Here is a 23104-nt window from a genome sequence, read left to right as displayed (position 1 = left end):
ACTTTGCGATGGATCTGCGAATCCATTTAACCATTAAAAAATGAATACACACACCCACAGACACTCAAACAACCATACAATCCTATACACACAAAGTCACACTCACACCCATATAGATATATGCACACAACTCCACATAGACTTACTCACCCACACAACCACACACTTATACAAAGATCCCCATACACACAGTCACACCCACTCTCAAACTGCGGTACTTAAAGTCACAGACACATCTACAGAACTAAACACACACAAACACTGACACAGTGACACACATACACAACACCACCAGACAGTCACAGACACAACTTCACACAGCCACACACCCACACAGCATCCCCCTTACACAGACAACCACATCTAAACACACCCTCAGAACACACACATGCAGTGACACACACAACCACAGAATCTCAAATACACAGTCACACACATACTCATACACCTACACAATGGCACACCCGCACAATACCCCATGCACTCACATGAACAAGGCCACACAACCACACACAAGGCCACACAACCACACACATGCACAACACCACCACACACTCACCCCACACTTACACACATAAACACAACCCTACACACATATACAAAGTAAAACACTCACACACAATGACACAGGCTTCTACTCTCTCATACACACACAACACCACACTCACACACACATTCCCACAACTGTATTAACTCCTATGAAATGCACAGTAATAGACATACCCACATAATCCTACACACCCACAGACATATACATAACCCCACACAGACATACTGCCAGGTTGACTTATACACCACCAGAGACACGTTCATGTACTTACTAACAGATACAACTCCAAAATCACATATTCACACAGATACATGCACAAGTACACACACATGCACACCATTACACAACCCCCCACACAGACCCACAGAGTCTTACATTAACAAATACACACACCCCCACAGAACCATCCAGACGGACATTTACACATGCACTGACACACCCACAAAGCAAGACAACCACACACACCAACACAGAGTTCGACTGAAATTCCTTTATAAACATACATACAGAGATGCAACTACTCCTACCCACTGACACTCTGACACTCACACAAAGAGATCATGTACATCATAGTAGACAAAAATCAGTAGCTGTGGGTCACCTGTCAGTTTGATGTTTGGCCAATAGACTCTATGACAAAACAGAGAAGCCTAATCTCGCAACAAAGAACAAGTACGGCTCAATACGTATTCATGCAACAATGCGCTCCTTTCTACAACCAACAAACGAACCTAATGACATATGAGCTTCAAGTAACGATTCATTAGGTCTTCAGACAAGCGCTGTTTAGTCAATTTAGCATCAAACTGACAGGTGACCCACCGCTACAGATTTTTGTCTACTATGATGTACAAATTTATTTGGAAACCTTCCAACATAACAGTAGATCAGAGTCTTCCAATTTGGCTCGCATAAATGCATAACCAATGTATTTGCAAAATTATCAGACACGCTATGAGGCAATAATCGTATATTTGAAGTTCAAGATTCAATAAAGTTTGCTTCAAATTGACATCCGTGCCATGGACTACATTTCCCATGCAGCACCGGAGTCACGGTTTGAGAGTGCAGCCAATCATACTGCGGCTAAACAACAGAAGTATGGGAACGCTTCCACCATACCCGAGAAACTCGGACACTTAAATACAAGCGTTTGATTACGCAATTTAAAGATCTCTTTCCGTGACCTAGCCCAGACGCCAAAAGGATTCGGAGACGCCAGCTCTGTTCAAAGGTAAATGCAGATTCACGAGCGGGAGGGAAACTGCCTGAACACGAGTTGTTATTAAAATGGCAGATCTTCCATTAAACCGAAGAGCTCTTCAACCAGCCCCAAATGTGTTTCCATATGGAGGCAATTTTCACGCCTCATTTTTACTAAAAGATCGCATTCTAATGCTTATGCGAAAAGCGCAATTAGATACATCGATTACATGATTCCTTTTTTGTCTGTTGTAGGAAACTATTCCTGCCACGAGGCCGCCTAGATTAACAAGTAAACGATACCAATCAAAGGTATGTCATATTCTATCATACTGTTAATGAATTAGCAGCCAAATACACTTCTAGTTTTTCTAAAAAACTCTTCCTCCCACTCCAGGGTCCACCCTTTCCATTCAAGTCACCAAGAAGCCTCATTAGCTCTATCTACACTAAGTAAGTAATAAACTATTAGGGTGCCGCCGTTTGTGACATGACCCTGTTACTGGGCCCTAAGACGGTTTTTCTTTCTTTTATGTTGTTGCAGATACATGTGTTAGTCAACATTATGATTGAGTCTAAAAGCGAAATCGGCTGATTTCGCCAAATAGGTTGCTCAAGGGCATTTATAATTGTTGGCTTGTCTTAGTCCACACACAGAAGGATCTTGGTCCTTAATCTTTCTTTATTTATTATTGTCTTGTAGTGAATGGTCCTGAGGAGAACCCCCAGCTAACAACCCATGGGGTTCGAAACGCGTCGACCTTTTCTGTTGTTATTGTTAAACAAGTGTGATTAATAATAAGATGTTTTCTGCTTGGTTTAATGAATGATGAATCAAATGTCCATAGATTGGCACAGTGCAGAAAAATTTGCTTCTTGAATAATTCACACTGTTTTTTGTTGGTTTCTCTAGTTTGGTTAACTAATTTAAAGATTTCTTTCATAAAAGATAATCTAGTGTACATGGCTTGTGTCTTATGTGTTATATGTGAGTAAGTTGTCTTTGATGTTGTCCATTATTTGTGTATCGATTTTCAGTCATTTAATTGTTTTTTGGTCTTGTGGTGCAATGTAAAAATTGTTGAATTATGATATTATGTAAAAACAAAATGAAAAATAAAATATATCTTTTTGAATAATTTTTGAGGAAGTTGACAATAATTCGTTTGCTATCACCTCGATGATTTGCTTCTTCTAATAAGGATCAGTACACGCAAAGTGGTTTGTTGTATTCCTTTTAGAAAGTTGACATTTTCCTGCCTTAGCCATTTGGTGCCTGCACACTTTCTCTGGATTACATGACTAGGTGTAGCAGACAGTTGGGCTTTGTGTATTCCTCCTAGACATCCACACACAATGCGGAGCCTAGGGGTGCCTGAGTGGGCCATCACTGGCAGGATAAGAGGGATGAGCTTGACCCAGAAGCCCTGTTTGCACTTGAATAGTGTGTGTCCTGTCTTCATAAACTGGGCTGTATACCCCGTATACTTAGTCCAGAGCCAGGGCCAAGAAGGCAGGGCATCTGTGCACTTCAAAGTTCTGCCTCTAGAAGCTTCTCATCACTTCAAAGGCACAACTGAGTGTATATATTGGATCTCAGACACCACCACTTCAGTACACTTCACCTGTGGATACTCCAGGAAGAAGGATGAAAGTCCTGCTACTCTGCTGGACTGCGCTTCTGAAGGACTGCTGCCCTGCTGTACTGACCTGCTGCCTACTGCTCTCTTGCCTGGGTGAGAAGGACTGAACCTGTATCTCTTAAACCCAGAACTAAGAGTGACTCAAAGTAATCATTTGCTGGCCTCCTGTAATGAAGCCTCAGGGACACAAAAGGCTTCTAACAACCTTGCACCTGCACCTGGACTATGTCATCTGTAAACATACCCTGACAATGGTGCCCCCTCAGTCTTGGACCTTGGAAGTGGGCTTAGGGTGCACTTCCAGCTTCTGTGGATCCAGCAGAACCGACGCATCTCATCTGCTGCGCAGCGCAAACTCGAGCAGAACCAACGCATCACGGCTGCTGCATGGATTGGACCCATAGAAAAGACCATCATTGCACTGCATCGCAGCCAATTGGAGCTGCCACTGCATGACGCATCCCTCATCAATGGTAGCTTTGGCGTTGACATTGGATTCTGCATCATCAACTGCACAGCTCCGCAGAACTTGCGCATCACCTCATCTGCGTGACCCATCCTTGACACCAGCCTTCACATCGCAAGCCCTTGCCAGCAGTATCCTCAACGACGATACAGGACTTCGCACTGCAGCCTTGCCGCATCTCAGAAGCAACACATTGGATCAGCTGTGTGAAGCATTTTCTAAGTAAATCCTTGCAACGCTCCCCTAACTAGGATTTAGAGTACTGTGTTCAGCGGATCTAACTGGGTCCCTGTAGCCGGCCTGTGCTCCATCGTGGTTGGTCTGAAATTTTGACTGTTCCGGTTTGCTGCAACCAGATATCCACAGTTGCCACTTTGTGCTCTTTGGCACTATTTTCGCTAAAATCTTTAAAATTGCATATCTTTGGTTCTACTGGCTGGATTTTTGCTGTTTTGGTTGAGCTTTATTTATTATAGAAAGTTCTATTTTTCTAACTTGGCGTTGGATCCTTTTTGTGTAGTGTTTTTACTCTTTTTAAATGTTGCACACAATGCCTCTGAGTTAAGGCTGACTACTTTGTGCCAAGCTACCCGAGGGTTGAGAACAAGTTCATTCAGGGATTGCTTGTGACTTCACCCTGACAAGCATTGTGGTTCCTGCTTGAGTAGGATTTAATCTTCTCCCACCCAACCAGTAACCTAATTTCTTACAGCGACTACAAGAGCTGTAGTTTACAATTTGTAATACTATTTCTCTGGGACAGCCTAGAAATATCAAAAGTGGTATTGCAGTGTACCCCTCTAACTTAAACAATAGGTGCTTAGTCTGTGACCATAGGTTGCCAGCCTAGGATAGGTGGCATGCTATGGCCCAAACTGCAGAGACCCCGGACTCTAAATTATTGCCCCTGGTTCAGGGCCAGGGGTGGGTTGACTCGTGGAGGATGATACATCCCAACATGCGTGCGTACACCTATTTCTTTAGAGCCCACTAATCCCTCTTTCGTCTAAATTACGTGTTCCTCTCAGGGGCACACACTCGTAGGTTGACCACGGACGAAATTCTTCCCCGGGGTCTGTCTGACCATTCACTGGTGTCCATCTTTTGACCTTTGCTAGTCATCTCCCTGTGATAAAAAGAGGAAACCTGTCTACGTGAGCCTCGGGAACTTGATGTACATGCTCCATGTGCCAGCCCTTACCCTTCTCTGTTGACAGGCAGAAAAAAAGAAAAGAAGGATGACGCCCTGGATACAGTGGAATGGGAATGCATTCGTGGGTAGGAGCCCAGGATTGTGGTGGAGTACTACTGAGGTTTCCAGAACATTTTGGTTGTGGGGCCATAGGTAGATGATATATGGACATTCAGCTTGTGATGTACCTTACCATAAAATATGGAAATAATCGTTATGCTATTCAATGAGTGTGTTTCACATCTCTATAATACAGTTGTGAAATTCCCACAATTTAAAAGGTGTTGTTAACATCAAGCTGCAAATGTGTGCATGTAGGGGAAGCAGTTATCCCTCACATCTGGAGCAGACGCTGCAGCATGTGTTAAAGGACAGTCAAGTAGCACTCAAGGCTTGTCCTATATATTAAAAGTAAAAACTGGGGTCCTTATGTAGAGTTTGGCAAATGGGATATTCCAACACAGGTATGGCGCATATCCTGTCCACTGTATTACAAGTTCAATATATAGCTACGGCATTTGTAATACAGCAGACATGATATCCAGCACATTTGTGACAGACTATTCTGCCTGCCAAACTGTAAATAAGGCTGCTTTTTTAACTATAACATTCCAGATTTAACACTGCGGGGCAGATTTATGAGCCCCTTGCGCCACTTTTGCGTCACTTTTAACATGGGAAAAGTGACGCAAAAGTGGCGCAAGGGGCTCATAAATCTGCCCCTGTGTACCTCGGCTGCCACTGCGGCTTGCAGAAGAGAAGCTCAGGTGCATAGCACTGAAATATGAAATTTAAGCTTTGCACACCCTCATATTTAAAAGATAGCATGAACTCAAGTGCAGTGTTACAAGAAAGCAGGTGTTCACTTTAAAACATTTCAGTTTGCTAAAACCTATTTTTGACTAACTCCAGTTAGGTAGAAAAGTAATTTATGAGGCAGAAACTAAATACAAAAAGTAAAAATCATTAGTCAACATGGATTTTTCAGCATAGAAATTTGCTGAGTCGGAGCAAAGTTGGTCACCTGACAGAAAGTGTTCCATCTCAGCTCCGCCGAGCTGCGAAATGTATCACCACAGGCAGCTCCTGCATCACATACTGCTAAGTTCAACCAGCCTAGTGATGGTTGTTTCTTCGACCTCGGTGGTGAGTGGAAATTGATTGGTCTTGAGACCTTTCTGGATAATTTTATAGTTCACTTGAACGGCACCTATGTAAGTTAACTATGGTGAAATACAAACAAAAAAAGGGTGTTTTCTTAGATACAACAGTTTAGATAACTAATGGACAATTTGAATGTATATCCATAGAACCCACCTCCAATACTTTTTTTATGTTTTTTCCTGTGATCCCCAAAAATAATTGACAGTTGAATGAATTTATTATAGTCAAAAGAAATGGAATCTCAAAGGACACTTTTACTGAAGAAACAAAACTCATGACCAAAAGATTTGATCCATTACAGAGCCGCCGCCGGTTACTAATCAACCCAGTCTGGATACTTAGTTGTACTCGTGGCACCCACTAATTTAATTAATTGGAATCTTGTGCTTTAGTCAAGAGATCATGAGCCCTCATCTTGATAATACAGCCTGATTGAACGTGCTGTCAGTTAATGGTGCTCCTTTCCCCTCATTCACCTTTCCCTTGAGTCCTGATGAACACCCCACAATAAGGATGAAGCTACCTTTATGATTACAGGGGTCGAAACATTGACATATTGGCATTTATGTCAAACACAGGCGATAGAGACATGTTTATCTGTACCTATAATGTTATGTTTTGTTACTTTATTGGTTTGCCAAGGAAAAGGCCGGATTGGATCTAAAAAACTTGGATGTATCTGAACCACATTACCTTTCCGTTTATTTACACCATCACTCATTTCTCCTGGATCACTCACAAACCTCACCCGTCCCTTCCTTTTCTCTCTGGGCACCAATGTGTATCAATTTTGATTAATCGCATATTCTTATGTCTTGATTAATTTCGATTCTGTGATGCAAATTAAATCACAAGAAATTATCTGTCTTTGCAGCGACATTTGAATTATTTAATGTATTTGAATTTGGTTCTACATACGTGAATGTAAATTTTTTCCCTGTGACCGTTTATTTATGTACCATTGTTTACCCGGGTCCAGCGGTCCTATGGGTCACCTCATTTATAATACTCAATAGATTTGTCCAGCGAGGATGCCGCCCCATGATTTGAAAGCTTCCTTAAATCTTGTAAAATGAGATTCATTAATTGCTTTTTCGACCTCAAAATTCCAATATCACTGATGATTCAAAAAATAAAAAATCTTGTATTATCCATCTATTTACTAAAGTTAAATTGTTATGTAGATCAAAATATCCTCCCTCACTTTCGAAAAGTTATCTAATTTGAAGGACATACTTTGGTCCAGCCTTTTTGAAGCTCTAAAACACATAAAATCTCCTGACTCCCCCACTAATCTCTAGGGAATATTCTCAAGAATGTGCGATAATCATCGCAAAATGACCTTAACGCAACTTTCAACATTGCGGGAAAATAACACCTTGTCAACGTTGTATTCTCAACCCGGCGGCACCATGCGATAGTCTCATGATAAAGCGGCAAATGACCGCGTTAAAATTAACGCTACGCCTAAAAAATGCGAAAGACGAATGCGAAAAAAGCAGCGAAGTCTCAAACAGGCCAGCAATTCCCACGTGTCATGCGGGAAAATGCACCATACAGCAGTAAAAAAAAAAAGACAATAAATTAAAACCACGTAGCACCCCCACAAGCCCCCAGGATGAACAGCCTGGTACCTCGGGGTCACGTAAGGGGAAGAAGAGGAGGAAGAAGAGGTTCAGTCCGCAGGAAAACAGGAGCATCATCACGGAGGTGATAGAACACTACCAACAACTGTTCGTCACCCCCAACGTGTCATTGGCAAATAAAAATGCAATATGGTAGGCCATCCTGGACAAGGTGAATGCAGTCAGAGTGAGGAGGAGGACAATTGGAGAGGTCAAGAGGCGCTGGAATGATGTGAAGCGCAAAACAAAGAAGAAACTCGCTGACAACCATCAGGTAGCAATGCAGACTGGAGGTGGCAGTCCAGCGGAACACCAGGAGCCGGATGAGATGGAGAAAATGGTGTCCACAGTCATCAGTGGGAAGACAATGGCAGGAGTTGGGGTCCAGACACTGCTTGACATGACCTGACACAACAGCACCAGGGTGAGTACCCAACAGGGACTGGGGGGTCAGGGAAGATGGGCACAATGGCACACGTGCACAATTATTTAGAGCACACTGCACACCCACAATGACTCTGGATCATGTCCCTCATCCCCTAGGCACACTGCAGCACACATACAAACACCAAGTAGGACCCCGTCCACCATGTGCACAAAGGGGTCCCTCCCCACACAGTACCAATTTCACAACCAACTCATGCACATGTGGCAAAACCAACAAAGCTGCGAGTCTGCGTGCCACACTGACAATGCAAGTGACACTGCATGACGAATGGCTTGGCTGCAGTACAATCATCATGACATGGTGCATGCCACAACACTGTTGTGGCTGAGTGTTGAAAGGAAAGCAGCAGGTCACACCCTGACACATCCACGCACACATCTGCGGTGAAACCATGCCCAATAGTCCAAAATACGAACAAGAGCCAAAAGTAGCCAAACCTGCTACATCTCAGCACTGTAGAAGCACAAAAGTCAAAGTCACACCACCTCAAAGGGATAAGGGGCACCAAAATCAAAGCTGCAGGAGTGACTCTCCCACAATGCAGCACACACACATTGCAAACACAGCACATCAAGATTGACGACAATGTGGTACAAAGTGCTACACTTTCACTACAGAACAGAGGACTCAACTGGTGCCGCTTGTTCGTAGAAATTGGCCAATCACATCTGGCATAGCAGGAAACTGTGAGGTGATAATGTACGTGTACAACCTCACATCCGCGATGTAGTTCAAATGTCCAGTGTCCCGCATCAAATAGTCTGCCCCTCACAAACAGTCACAATGTACATTGTCATGCAGTCTTTATGTAAACGTGAACAATGTGTCAACATACATGTCAACACAATGTTAAAATTCACCCCCCTTCACATAGCAGAGGGACAATCAACACCTCCTGCAGAGCAGAAGTGGACATCCACAACGACGCTCATGGACATCTATGGCAACCCACCTCCTGGAGCAGGGCAGCCCAGCTGCATCGACGAGACCCCACCCTCTGCACAGACCACACAGCAGGAAGCACACACCACCTCGGCTGGCTCCCAGCACCTGACCGAAGCACACATCGCATTCCAAGGCCAGGTGTTTGACTGCCAGAAGGAGGTGGCTGAACAGGTGCGGGTGGGGTTAGTCCTCATAGCAGCCGAACTAGATTACATACGTGGGTGACTAATTCCCATCAGGGACCACTTACACGCACCAATGGACACCCACACTGTGACATAGGCACACGCATTTGCACATTCCCAGTACTGAACTATGCCCAGAGCCCCGGGACAATCATTCACATCCCTACGCTGGACATGCGTACACCGGCCCAGTCCACTCCTCCAACGTATTTAGGGGGGGACGCAAAGCCACATGTCCAAGTTCTTTCCCACTGCCTGGGGTGACTAGGTTGCGTCCGCTGTACACCACACAATGTAATTTGGTAGGGCTCGGGGCTATCATGCATACGTAATGAGCACACGGACACACTTTGATAGTCAGTTGAACTACAGGTACGTGCTCCCGGCCACTCTTTATTACCAGGGTCACCTGACCAGTGACGACTTTGCTGGATTGGTGTGGGGTGAGTGTGATCCAGCCCTCAGGGAGTGGTTGGTGCTGGCAACAACTACAACAGTGAACACTATTGAAGCAGAAACAGAAAACACTAACATAACACTAACAACTGCAAAGCATGATGGTGGTAGCCGGAGCAAGTACAGAGGCCACCCAATATTCAATCAGGAGGGTCTGTGAGGTGCAGTGCATTGAGGTAGAGGCACCAGAGCTGAGCGTGCTCATGTGAGAAATTGTCTATGACTGTGTCCCTTCGGGATATTCCTGCTGCAGCTGCAGTAGGGTGTGTTCCACCTGCCACATCTACCCCATCATCGTCCCAGGTCCTCCACACTGCCTGAGGTGACATAGCTGTGTTCGCAGTCCACAGCACAAAACTCAGTCATAGCTCCTGGTGTGTAGCTGGACTACCACCTCCAGTCTGCATTTCTGCCTTCTGGTTGTTGCGTCCTGCCCTCCTGTCTTCCCATTGTCTGTGCCTTCTTCCCTCCTCACACCTGCCTCATCTTCCTCATCTCGTCCCAGGTCTTCCCCACTGCCTGAGGTGACATTGTTGCGTGAACGGTCCACAGCACAAAACTCAATCAGAAAGGGTCCATGAGTTGTGGTGCACTGAGTTAGTGGCACGTGAAGAGATGAGCAGGGTATCAAGCTGAAGATGGCATCCAAGACAGGTGTGTGCAACTCATATAGTCTGGCAGTAAGACTCTTTCGACTTTGGCAGTTACTGTTTGGAGGTGGTCCTGGCGGTGGTGGCATGTGCAGCCAGCGGCGAGGCATCGTAAGGGCAGGTCAGTACTCGATTTGGTGTGTGAGCCCTGGTGGACCACAGTGTAGGCCGGAGGCAGCGGCCAGCGCAGGGCCACAGACACATGGCGTTGAAGACCCCCAGGCCATCGACTCAGAGGCCATACAATAGTCAGTCAAACGGGGTCCATGACTTGAGCTGCACAGCCATGGGACGGTGACTTGTGGTGCTCTGAGATAGGGCCACGAGAGCTGAGTGGGTCCTCGTCGATGTCCAAGGTAAATCTTGTGGAGTGTTTCAGGAAACAGTGGAAGTTGTTCTTCCGGGGCATGATGCAGAGGACAGAACCAGGCAGACACAGGCAATATGGAGGAGATGAATGCTACAGACACATTCTTGACACCAAGTCAGTATCGGCTACATGATGATATGACGACACCCGGAACATAGACTCATATGCCACCAAAGTTCAACCAGAGAGTGTCCATGAATTTCGGTGCACAGAATGAATGGCAACAGAGCTGAAAGGGGATGCAGTCTGCGATGAGGCCTGTACAATGGTAGCAACTCTGCCATGCACAAATCAAGACTCAGTTCCACATGTGTGACCTACTTGATGCAGTGTAAGCCAGAGGCAGCGGTCAGCGCAGGCCAACCGCTGTTCAGCCAGCTCCTCCTGGAAGTCTAACACACGACTTTGGAATGGCATGTAGTGATGATTTGTGGCTGACAGGGTAGAAACACCAGAGCTGTGAGTGTGTCCTGCCTTGTCCGGATTGAATTGGGTTGGTGTGAGGCCTGGTGACCCAGTGGTGCTGGACCGCAGTGTAGGCTGGAGGCAGCGGTGGAGTACCTCAACGAGAAAGGAGTAATAGGGGCCTGTGTCCCGGACCTCAGGCTTGGAGCTTGCACTGGCACATGGTGGGCCCTCTTTGACACACGCTGGTGTCGGCAGGTGAGCAGTGAGGCCTGGGTGCACAGGGACGGGCAAGACGGGTCTGGTGACCAGCGGCCTGGGGTGCAGCATGAGCACAGGATCGCAGGCACCACCGTTCACGGCGTCGGCCTCGGGCGGGGTGAGAGGCACCGCCCTGGCAGACACGTTGGCAATTCCGGAAGAAAACCACGCCCAGAGCAACTGGCTTTTTATTCACACCCCTACGCTGGCCTGGCGTATGCCGGGCCAGCCCACTACGCTCACGCTTACAGGGGGGGACGTAACAAGCTACTCTTCCGAGATCTTCCTCACTGGCTGACCGGACATGGTTGCGTCCACTGTCCAGTACACTCCAAACACCAGCAGTGTATGTCGACATGGAAATGTCCATGGTCTGCATACTCAATGCTGTCCGGCACATCCACGCCACACTTGGCATTGTGTACATTCACATTCATGGGTCACTTGCCCCCTTCGCACATGCCTGCTTCCCACCTCTACCCACAATCAGCTATTGTGGGGCTGAGGTGCCATGCAGTTGATGGCTTGTGTACATGGCTAGCCCAGGTTGCCACAGTAAGTTGTGTTGTCGTGTCTGGTATGTGGGCATGTTGGTTGTCATGTTGTATGTGATTTTGTAATGTGTGCATTCCCAGAGTTGAGCGTTGCATGTTGATGGAGTTAAGGTGTGTGGTGTGTTCAGTTGTTACTTACCGACGTGCAGTGCACTTCCATAGGTGGCAGCCTCAAAGCGCTGGTTGATGATGGACTGTCGGAAGATGAAGGAATCATGCACACTGCCTGGGTAGTTGGCGACGACATTGGTGAAGAGTCCCAGGTGGTCCACTATTGCCTGCACATTGATGGAATGCGTGTGCTTCCTGTTGCGGTAGTTGTGTGCATTGGCGTCAGGGGGCACGAGAAGTACATGTGTGCAGTCGATTTTCGTGAAGCCAGCTATGGCGTAGAAGCCTTGCTTGGACTCCAGCTGTTTCTGCACAGTGTGTGGGAAGTGCAGGTGCTGGGGGTACCAAGCTGATGATGGCATCCAAGACAGGTGTGAGAAACTTTTATAGGGCTGGCTGTGAGACTCCTCCGACTCCGGCGGCTGTTGGTTGAAAGGTACCAGAGGCCTACAAGTGCAGCACAGCCAGCAGCTTTGCCTGTGGAGGGATGTTGGTTGTCCGCTGTGTTGGTACCGTCGGCCTGTGGACAATGTGGGTCAGGATGCGGAGGATGGTTGTCCTTTTGAGCCTTTATTGGGCAATGACATCCTCTGGTCTTAAGTCTGTGAGGCAGGTGCGTTTTCTGAAGGTCCGCTGTCTTTGTCTGCGCTGCCTCTGTGTTAGTCCAGGGGGGGTGGGGGGTCCTGGGGGAGGTGGCGGGCCTGTGGGTGGTGGCGGTGGGTGTTGTGGCCCTCTTGGGTGTCCGAGCTGCATGATCAGTAGCTCCATGGCATCTGTTGTTCTTCAGGTGTGGCTGTGGGGTCGTCTCCCTTTCATGGTGCAGGTTGTCGTCCGACTTTACACCAGGTCAGAGCAGGTGTTAAGTCCCTGCTGCTAACGCTCCTTATCGCCTGTTTTGGGGTCTTATCGCAAATCTGGCTGGTCGTTGAGAATGTTGCGAAGTGGTGTTGTCACTGCTTTTTGCACGGGAACGCCTACTCTGCATCTCATTAGCGTTAGTTGCCGTGTCATCTGTGGCGAAGTTTTGTGCGGCTTGAGAATATGCCCCTCTGTCTGTTTCCCATGTCGGCACTGTAAGTAAAATGTGCAATTTTGCCTTAGCTGCACTCCAACGTACCATAATGGGGAAACAAGTTGCACGAACTATGATTTCTGAATCTTCAAAAATTCAATTACGACATTCGTGGTATAACTGAATGTTACTGTGGGAAGAATTATATCAAAAGTTTAAAGACTCCCATTTCTAAACATTTTCTTGCCAATGAAAAAAGCTGTTTTAATCTTCATTACAGCCTCATATTTTTAGACACCACGTGATGCTAAGAGAAATTCTATACCAATGACAGACCTTTACTGACTATCAGTCGAGGACGCAGTGAATTAGGTCACAAAGAATCGAAATGGATGTGTTGGCTAAGTCTTGTATCCGAGAATGTTCTAAACCAGGATCTTGGACTGCCAGCATTTCTATAACATAAATTGAAGTAAATTACCCTCTGCTAGTCAACCTATTTTAAGAATAGCATTAATAACTTTATATTGTAAAAAGTATTTTGCTGTAAAAAAACGATGTGGTTCACACTTTGACCAGATGGTGCTAGTGATTTGATTTAATTCATGCTAAACTTCAGCATGAAGCTGCTCGCTTCCACGTGTGACTTGTTTTAGGTCTGGCTAGGTACCCTGTATAATATGTGCTTACTATTCTAATGTGTTATGATAATACAAAGGCTATGTTTATATATAACCTTGTGTGGAGTTTCTTTTGTGGTGGGCCTTGGATGTTGTTGCTGTGTGTGTGCGCAAATGCTCTACACATTGCCTCCGGAATAAGCCTGACTGCTCGTACCAAGCTACCAAGGTGAGGGTGCATGAATGGGTGTGTAAGTGGGTGTATGGGTGAGAGAATCGGTGTGTGAGTGGATGTATGGGTAAGTGAATGTGAAAGAGGTTGTATGAGAGTATGTGCTTCTGTCAGTGACTGTATAGGTGAGTGAGTACATGTGTTAGTATATGTATGAGGAAGTGAGTTGGTGTGTGAGTAACTGTATGGGTGAGTGAGTGGCTGTGTGAGTGACTATGGGTGAGTGAGTAGCTGTATGAGTGACTGATTCAGTGTGTGAGTGGCTGTGTGGGTATATGAGTGGGTGTTTAAGTCTCAATATTAGTGTATGACTGCATGTGTGTATGGCTGTATTAGTCAGTGAGTAGGTGCAGGTATGGCTATATATATGAGAGTTAGTGGTTGGTTAGTGGTTGTATGGGTGGGTTGATGCGTGAGTGGCTCTATGGATCAGGGAGTAGTTGGGTGTGTGTTTGTATGGGTTTGCTAATGGGTGTGTCAGTGGTTGTGTGGGAGTGGGTGTATGAGATGTTGTATTAGGGTGTAAGTGGGTGTGTGAGTGGTTCTGTGGATGATAACATCAGTGATGTCACTTGAGATGTCATCAGTGATGTCATTTGAGATGTCATCGGTGAAGTCATCAGTGATGTCACCGACCATGTCATGAGTGATATAATATGTGAAGTCATAAGTAGTGCATGGGGCGTAAAATAGTTAGCTCAGCTACCTATAACTTCTGAATTTCTCTGGTAGTGTCCAAGTGAAAGTCAGCCTAAATACAATGCCCCTGCATTGTGGGGCATATGTTATTGTTGGCTCATCTAACAATAACTGCTGAATTTTGCACAAGTGAAATGTTAGCCTAATTATAACGTCCCTGTAACTTTTGTTTTTTCAAAGAATTCTAAGGGTTTTTTTTAAATCTGTTTCCTAAATATAATGTCCCTGTACCCTTTGGTATTTTTAGGGAATTTCTAAGGTTTTTAAAATTCTATTTCCTATCTATAATTTCCCAGTAATCTTCAGTTTGTAAGTGAATTTCTATGGTGTTTTAAATTCTATTTCCTAACTATAACGTCCCTGAAACCTTTGTTTTTTTCAGTGAATTTTGTATGGTTTTTTAACTAGCAGTCACATTTGGAAACCAGCATTGGCATAGCCAAAAGGTCTCGCTTTTGGGACCTTTTAAGTATTTAGCCATGTAGCATATTTTCCCGGTGCTACACCATGGTTTGTTATGTATTTTTCTGTAGACTAATATAAAAGTTTTGTAAACAAAATATTCGTAAAATGTACATCTAATATTTTTGTAACTGAAACAAAAGGAAATGAGGCACAAACAATTATCCTCATTATGCTAGTGAATACATTGCATTTTCTTTTTCTAGTTTGTTATGTGTTCAAACACCCATTTGCTAGCAAGAAGCATGCATGCCCCAACTGCCTGTTATTTGTACATATTAAATTAATTGCTAGTTGTTTGCTAACTATTATGCTTTCACTGAGACAGAGAATATGCAATGCAATAGGTGTTCTCACACTGCTTTAGAAAGAACTTTTGCGTGCAAAACCAAAAATTAGTGAATAAAAGGCGCTATAATGCAGATAAAAAGCACAGAATTAAAAACCCATTTGCGTGCATAAACTTGCAGTCCTGTGTGTAAAGTTAATCCAAAGCAATGTATCTGCCTAAATTAACTAAAAGCAATAAATCTACCGTAAAGCTGTAATATAAGTTTAAAGATACATAGGTGCAGGTCAAAAATGTTGTTTTTACGCTGTCTTGTGTAGCAGTGTGAATAAATCCTAGTGGATTATCATTTGTCCAGGAGGGTGGGGGTGGGGGTGGAGAAGGAGCCAAAAGGTGTGCTGTTGTATGAAAACTTAGCGTGTGTCCTACAGTTACGAAGGGAAACCAGGAGGAGCTAACGAAGTGAAAAGCAGCCTTGTTATAAAGATCCTAATCTAGCCATCTACAGCAACTGGCTGACAACCCCAGACATCAGAAAGTTTCTCAACATGGTCTTTTCCTTCCCAGTTTGAGCCTTTTCATGTGATGCGTCCCTGCTGGCACTTTGTGTGTTCTTTGGCACGCTTAGTGCTTAGAAGAGAATACTTTAGTAAATGGACATGTCCCTTTGCTTTACGTTGTCACGTAGTATGTCATTTATTGAATAAACACATTTTCAAAGTCAAGGAATGAACCAGAGCACTTTACATGTGCACCAGTTGCATTAGAGATGGACACATTCATTTTGTTAGGCACAGGGAGATTAAGTAACTTGCCCAGAAACACAGGATGTTAAGCATCCCTGCCTCGATTCGGACCCGGTTCCCCATGAAAAAAATACAAATCTCTGCTGTGCTTCATACGATTTTATTCTTTAGGCATTGTGAATTTTCCTAGTAATATCACCCTGAGAAAAACCTCTCGGCTGAGGCTTTGCCACAGGCTGTCCATGTAGGCCTCTGCACGGGGCTTAATTGAAGCTGGTGTCTGCCAGAACGCACATTCACGTTACAAAATGCTTATGTGCAGGCTGACAGCCGCAGAGATCAGAAAGGTTCTGAACATGTTCTTTTCCTTCCCAGTTTGAATCTGTTCATGTGATGCGTCCCTCCTGGCACTTTGTGTGATCTTTGGCACGCATAGTGCTTAAAAGAGAATACCTTAGTAAATGGACATATCCCCTTGCTTTACGTTGTCACACAGTATGTCATTTATCGAATAAACACGTTTTCAAAGTCAAGGAATGAACCAGAGCACTTTACATGTGCACCAGTTGCATTACAGATGGACACATTCATTTTGTTAGGTACAGGGAGATTAAGTAACTTCCCCAGAAACACAGGATGTTAAGCATCCCTGCCTTGATTCGAACCTGGTTACCCATGAAAAAATGCCAACATGATAAAACTGTCCGCTTCATGTTATTATCCCGCTGTTCCCTTTTAGTTATAACAATCATGCTCGAGCATCGCTCAAAAATGTCATTGTCACTAACTAGGTCTAAACAAGCACGTTCCTCGCGCTAAAAGGAGGCAACAGGGGGAGGGGCGAGAGGAGAGGGCGAGTGAAAGCATTTCACTTGCGAGAGCGAGCAGCGCCAGGAGTGATAATTGCTACCATATGGCGCCGCGTGCTCCCGCAAGTGAATCTCCACACGTGCACGCGTTGCCATTGAAGGCAATGGAACGCGTGCACGTTTTAGCCTGAAAAAGGCACTCGATGGCTACAGGTCTCTTTCCTATGCAGCGCATGCGCACTGCGTAGGCGAGACCTAAAAAGGGGCAGACCTCCAACCAGATCCCAGCAGTCCCACTGCATGGGACTTACGGGAGGTAACTGGAGGGGTTCTTGGCCCTAAGGACCTTCAGTAGTGCACCAAGAGGCGTGTTTATAGAGTGGTGGATACAAGGGGCACGACCACTGAAGACTTCTCAGCAATTCCTCTGTGTGGGACTTACTGGAGGTAACAAGAGGAGCTGCTGGCCCCCAAGGACCCTCAGGGGCCAAGAGGACTTCATCCCCCAACCTATAGTGCACCAGGAGGCAAGTATGCAGAGTGGTGGTGAAAGGGGGTGGTGCCTCTGACGACTTACCTCCTGGTCTTTTTTCAATTTTATTTTATTTTATATGGGGATGGGGCCATGTGGCCCCCTGTAATATGGGAGGGGCTTGTGCAGCTCCCCCTCCTTGGGCTGATTTTAGCCCCAGGGACTCCATTCCCCAGGGGCCAGCCTTTTAACATTTTTATTAATAGTTCTGGGGAGGGGCCGCATGGCCCCCCTCCTGGGCCGATTTCCGTCACATGGATCCCATTCCCAAAGCCTAGCCATATGCAAATGGGTGAGGGAGGCCGCGCGGTCCCCCTCCCTGGGCCAATTTCAGCCCTTAGGACCCCTCTCCCGGGACCCTGACTCTTTATTTTGGGTGCCCTGGTCCTACCCAGGGTACCCAGTTACCTCCGTTGGGGACCGAAGAGGGAACCTCAAGGCCCCCGCAGTCCCTGCCGGCCCCTTGCCTCCTCAGGAGCCAGCATTGCTTTACCACACAGGAAGCTGCTAAACATGCAGCTCTCTGTGTGTCAAAGCAATTGTCCTCTGTTTCCCTGCCTGCATCTCTGCAGGCAGGTACACAGATAACACCTCAGAAATGTTCCTGCTTGCTGACAGGAGAGTGTTTGTTTTGACTTGGCAGAACCTGTGAAAGCTACCACCAAGTCACAGCAAACTGCTATGTCCCAGGGGTGGGCATCCCGGAACATATCAGGAGGGGTGTGGCGGTCCCCAGGGCCATTATTTCCTCTATGAGGAGAGCCCACATGACCCCCCTCCTTTCTTCTATTTGCCCTGGGCAGGTGGTGATCCCCGGGGCTCGGGTAGGTCTGCGTGCCCCCCACATCATAATTGTAAAAAATCCCCGGGAGGTAGTGGTCCCCAGGGCTGCAGGTGAGGCCATACTGGCCCACTGCATTACTACTTTGTTTTGCCCGGGGGAGGTTGCGGTCCTTGGGGCATGCCGCACGGGCACCCCCATAATTAAAAAGAAGTGGCCTGGGAAGGGGGTGGTCCCTGGGGCTTTTATAAAGCCTTGGCGGGGGCCCCATGCACCCTGTTCCTTTTTCTTTATAATGCCACCTGGGGGCTTCAGTACCATGATATGCAGGACACCACATTTTTTTCTCCAATTTTGCAGCGAATCCACGCAGCAAAATTGATATAAAAAGGTTTCATAACCATCGGCAGGGTCTTGATGGGACCCCACCGCCAGTTCTAGGGGGACAAGGTAATCCTACCCTACCCACCTTTGTTTATTTTTTATGTTTTTTGTGGGACTCAGCTCAAGCCGAGTTCCAAGATGGCTGCCAACACTTCCTGGGTGAAGTGTTGGCAGCCAATCAGATTCCCATACAGGGAATGCTGGATTCGCAGAAGATCCGCGTCCCTATATATACAAATTTGTTTTCCAGTCAATATATCTCAAACTACTGAACGAATTTACACCAAATCACAAAAAGCACAATCTGCGTACCAGGATCTAGTTTCCTGCCAATTTGGTGCAATTCCGTCCAGCGGTTCGGGCTGTAGTCTTGTCTGAAATGTCCTATGGGAATTGACATGTGGAAAATGCATTTGGGACTCCCCCTTTTTCTCTTCCCCCGCTACACGAAACACCCCGAAAATGTGATGGGCAAATTTTGGGTGGAAATTTCATGAGGATTCAATAACCGGCACCAAAGATTTAGGCAAGTGAAAATCACCTTTTTGATAGTAACTCCATCCTAACTATGACTACCTACTGGTGGGGTAAGGCATTCACTGTTTTGACTGCTTTTATGAAGAGTCAGTTTTAGGCTTGAAAACGTTTTGTCAGGGAAAGCCAGCAACATGTATTTGATTGTTGCTGCAGGTTTTTAAAGGATAAAAAGGAGCTTTTTAAAGAATGGTCTATTAAGAAGAACTTTCTGTTGTGAGCTCCTGTGAAGCATGAGTCTTCTTAGCTGAGATTAAGTTTCTCAGCCTCCTATTTAATCATTAGATTAGGCTTACTTGTCATTTGATACGTTCTCCTGCTGGTCAGGTGTCTTATAACACTTCACTCGCTGCCGCCAATTTGTTATTGCGCATTCTGGCGGCAGTCTCAAGAGCATTTCTTCCTCTCCTCTGAGAACAGTGTTGTCCCTTTTTTTAATAGCGGCCTTCACGAGGCACTGTTTGCCTATTGTTCTCTCCTGGGCTCCCGGTCATTGTCTGCAATGTCTGTCTCTCGGTAGTACTGCCATTGCAGCCCTCCCTTACCCCATGCGTTAGCCCAGCCTCCCTCCAGCTGGCCTATGTCCCTCTCAGGAGGGATTCCTTTCAGCCTTTCCAAGTTTTCTGGACAGGCCTTGTACTCAGGGCTGAAATAATTGACCTTTGGACGCCCATTCGGCTTGGGCTGCAGAAATAATATATTACTGGTTTGTTCCGGAGGGTTTGCATTGTGTTACACATTTGCCTTATTCAGTGCAGTTATTCCGGGCACTAAATTGATTTTATTTTTCAATATAGTTGCAGGGTTTCATTGATTTGTGTGCTTTGGTAGGGTCAACACCCCCTTATAATCAGTGATTCTATGTGGCAGAAGCAGGCACTAACCTTTAAATTATCAGGGTGACATTGTGGGGACTTAAATTGATTCTGCCACATCCTGAGAGAATACTGGTATGTCTCACGGTAATTCTGCCAATGTGTCTATTGATTTGACACCTGAGGGTGTTGTGGAACTTGTGCTGGGCCCAGATAAGCCTGCCCTTGATAAGGCAGGACAGTATTATGTTCAGATGACCATTACAACATCACTGCCCCCCCCTTGCAGACCAGCATCAGACCTTTTTTGCAGGCCTGCCTCGCAATCCACTTCAGTTCCTCTCAGCTTTGGCGGCTCTGGCTTCAGGCCAATTGAGATTCACATTCAAGTCTGTCTCCAAAACGGATGCTCTTGAACATCTGTAACAAGCTTATTATGACGCTCTGGCTCCTATTCCAAAATGGATTTACTTAGGGCAGAATGCCCCAGGCCTTGGCTCCTAGGCCAGGGGTCACTCACACCTGACATAGACCCTAAACTGTCCACTTAAAAAACAGATTTGTAAAGGACTCTATAAAAGGCATAGATCGCTTTTGGTAAGCATAGCAGGACAAGTTGCTAGACATCTCTGGTCCAGTAGCTAAAATTCTAGACCTAGCCTTCACGGCAAAGGAGGAGAACTCACCTATTGATCCAGATGGTCAGCTGGGCTCAAAGAGTCATTTGTTTACTGTCTAATGCCAATTGTGCTTTGCCATCTAAGAACCGCTGTTCTATCCTCTTAGGGATAGACCCTATGTTGTTCAAGTTGGCAACAAATGAAGCTGAAGGCTCAGCCGAAGTCTTACTTTTGGGTGATTCGCTGTAAAAGAGGTGGCACAATTTGTCAACACTTTCATGTCATTGGTCATTAGACAAGGCGCATTCGGCACTAAAGAAAGCTTTTCATTGTCACCTTCTCATTAGGCCTGGGGCTGCTCCACCAGCCATTTCCCTACTAAAGGCCCCTATTGAGGACTATCCGAACTCGCTTTCTAAAATTGGAATGACTCTCAAAGGGGATCTCCTTTCTTCCCCACTCGCTACAGAGCGCAATTTCACAGAGGAATGCTGTGCAGAGCAGCCTCTAATTCCAACTTTCAAGGTAAGACATGCCCCTTCTTCCCATCTAGAATTGAAGAGCAGGATTTGCTTCTTTCTAAACAATTGGCTCTTAATAGTACGAGTTTGATTGCAGACAATGCAGGGTTTCTGTTTGGAATTCTATGGGACTCCCTTTCAAACTGCTATTCCAACCCATTCCCTTCTCTCAAACAGTCTTCCATTGTAAAGAAAATCACTGTCCTGCTTCGCAAACAAGATGTTGTTCCTTGCATCCTGCATCCCCGTGGATTCATGAGCAACATTTTTCTAGTGGACAAAACAGGCGGAGTCTTCCGTCTGGACATCAACCTCAAGGATTTAAACTCCTGGATCCTCTATCATCATTTCAAGATGGAGGGGATTCATTTGTTTAGAGATCTCTAAAGAGAAGGCGATTTCATGGATCAACTCCACTACAAAGACGCCTACCTACATGTCCCAATCTTTCCCTCTCATCGACAATTCTTAGTTTAAATGGAGAGACACATTTTCTGAATTCTTGGCAATAACCTTGGGCTTTTACTAAGCTTCTTCGTGTTTTACCAAGCTACTCAAGCCAGTGGTGGAGTACCTGAGGGCCAGGGGAATTTGCTTGATTGTCTAGTTCGACAACTTCCTGTTAATGTCACAGAATCCTGACACACTTGGTCTTAACAATGTCACACCTAGAAGATAGGGGTTTTGTCATCAATTTCAATAAATCTGATTTGATTCATCCCAAAAATGTGTTGCTCGAATATGAATATACCTTGAAAAAACTAAAGACAAGAGGCGTTAGGCAAAATAGGAACAGTTGGTTTAATTAAACACTTCGGCCAAGAACACAGTTACAGAAGCGGGTCTGAGGATTGTCTCAAAGTACAATCAATCTGAGCAATTCTTTATACAGTCTTGTGTATCATAGAAGTACTTATGGCGATTCTTGTTTACTAAAAGAATGCAGGCATTGTCTGTGGAGTCAAAATTAGGCCAATGATAACAAATGCAGGTGGGCCTCCACCTTGCGTGGACACAATGTAGGCCAGTGGGTAACGTGTCTAGAATGAGGGGCATGTGATCACTGCATGTACTGTGTATGCTGTGTCCTGATTTGCTATGTGTTCCTAACTTCATGTGGCATCTAACTTCATTTGGTTCTGGGAATGCCAATCTCCCAGACCATTGTGATATTGCTGCGCTTATCTGGGGGATTGACCTAAGTTTCTAGTTTGCATGGTTGTCCGCCAACTACGTGCCACCCCACCTGTGACCTGTCAATCAGTAACCTCAGGCCTAGGTTGCAGAGCCTGCCTGACCACGTATTTCTGAGTTGGGGTTGATGGAGAGTTCATGACTGCAAATTTGATAATAGTGATGCGATTTCGTTCGTATATGCGAGTGTATCATTATGAGCATTGACATCAATTGTATCAATATCAACATTACCCCCTCTAGTTGAATTTTCAACGACACTATCTAACCCATACTTCCTGACAGTCACGTTATTGGGGGCCCGTTGCCCTTCAGTTTTGACTTTCTGATGGATACATCTGCCAGTGGATTCCTCACCTTGTGAATATCCCCTGCGCCAGCAACATTCGGAAACTTTTGTAGCAGTCCACGCCGATGGGGTCGAAGACGACGTCACAGAGACACGGCTCCGCTCGTGACTCCGCTGACGTCACCGGCTCCATAAGAAGACCTCGTCGGCGTGATGACGTTAGTTCCCTTTTTTCCGCGCCGACGACGCCAACGGATTTCGGGAATCGTTACTAGTAGCTTTACCTGTTACTTTGTGTATTTTCTGAAAATTTTCTGTCTTTCTTCGAAGATGTCGA

At 45.7% G+C, this 23104-nt stretch overlaps 1 protein-coding gene across 1 annotated transcript in view; it reads left to right on the top strand.

Moving 5' to 3' along the window:
- Positions 1–23104, top strand: part of LOC146865774 (uncharacterized) — a 96572-nt gene that overhangs the window by 11316 nt on the left and 62152 nt on the right. The window contains exons 2-3 of the mRNA XM_085632639.1: positions 2009–2065; positions 2151–2206. Coding sequence (XP_085488765.1) covers positions 2009–2065; positions 2151–2206 — 113 coding nt within the window. The remainder of the gene's footprint in view (positions 1–2008; positions 2066–2150; positions 2207–23104) is intronic.

This window comes from Triturus cristatus, chromosome 2_1 (genome assembly GCF_964204655.1).
Source record: "Triturus cristatus chromosome 2_1, aTriCri1.1, whole genome shotgun sequence".
NCBI lineage: Eukaryota > Metazoa > Chordata > Amphibia > Caudata > Salamandridae > Triturus > Triturus cristatus.
Note: the sequence above shows the minus strand (reverse complement) of the source record. Positions and strands in the feature narration are given on the sequence as shown.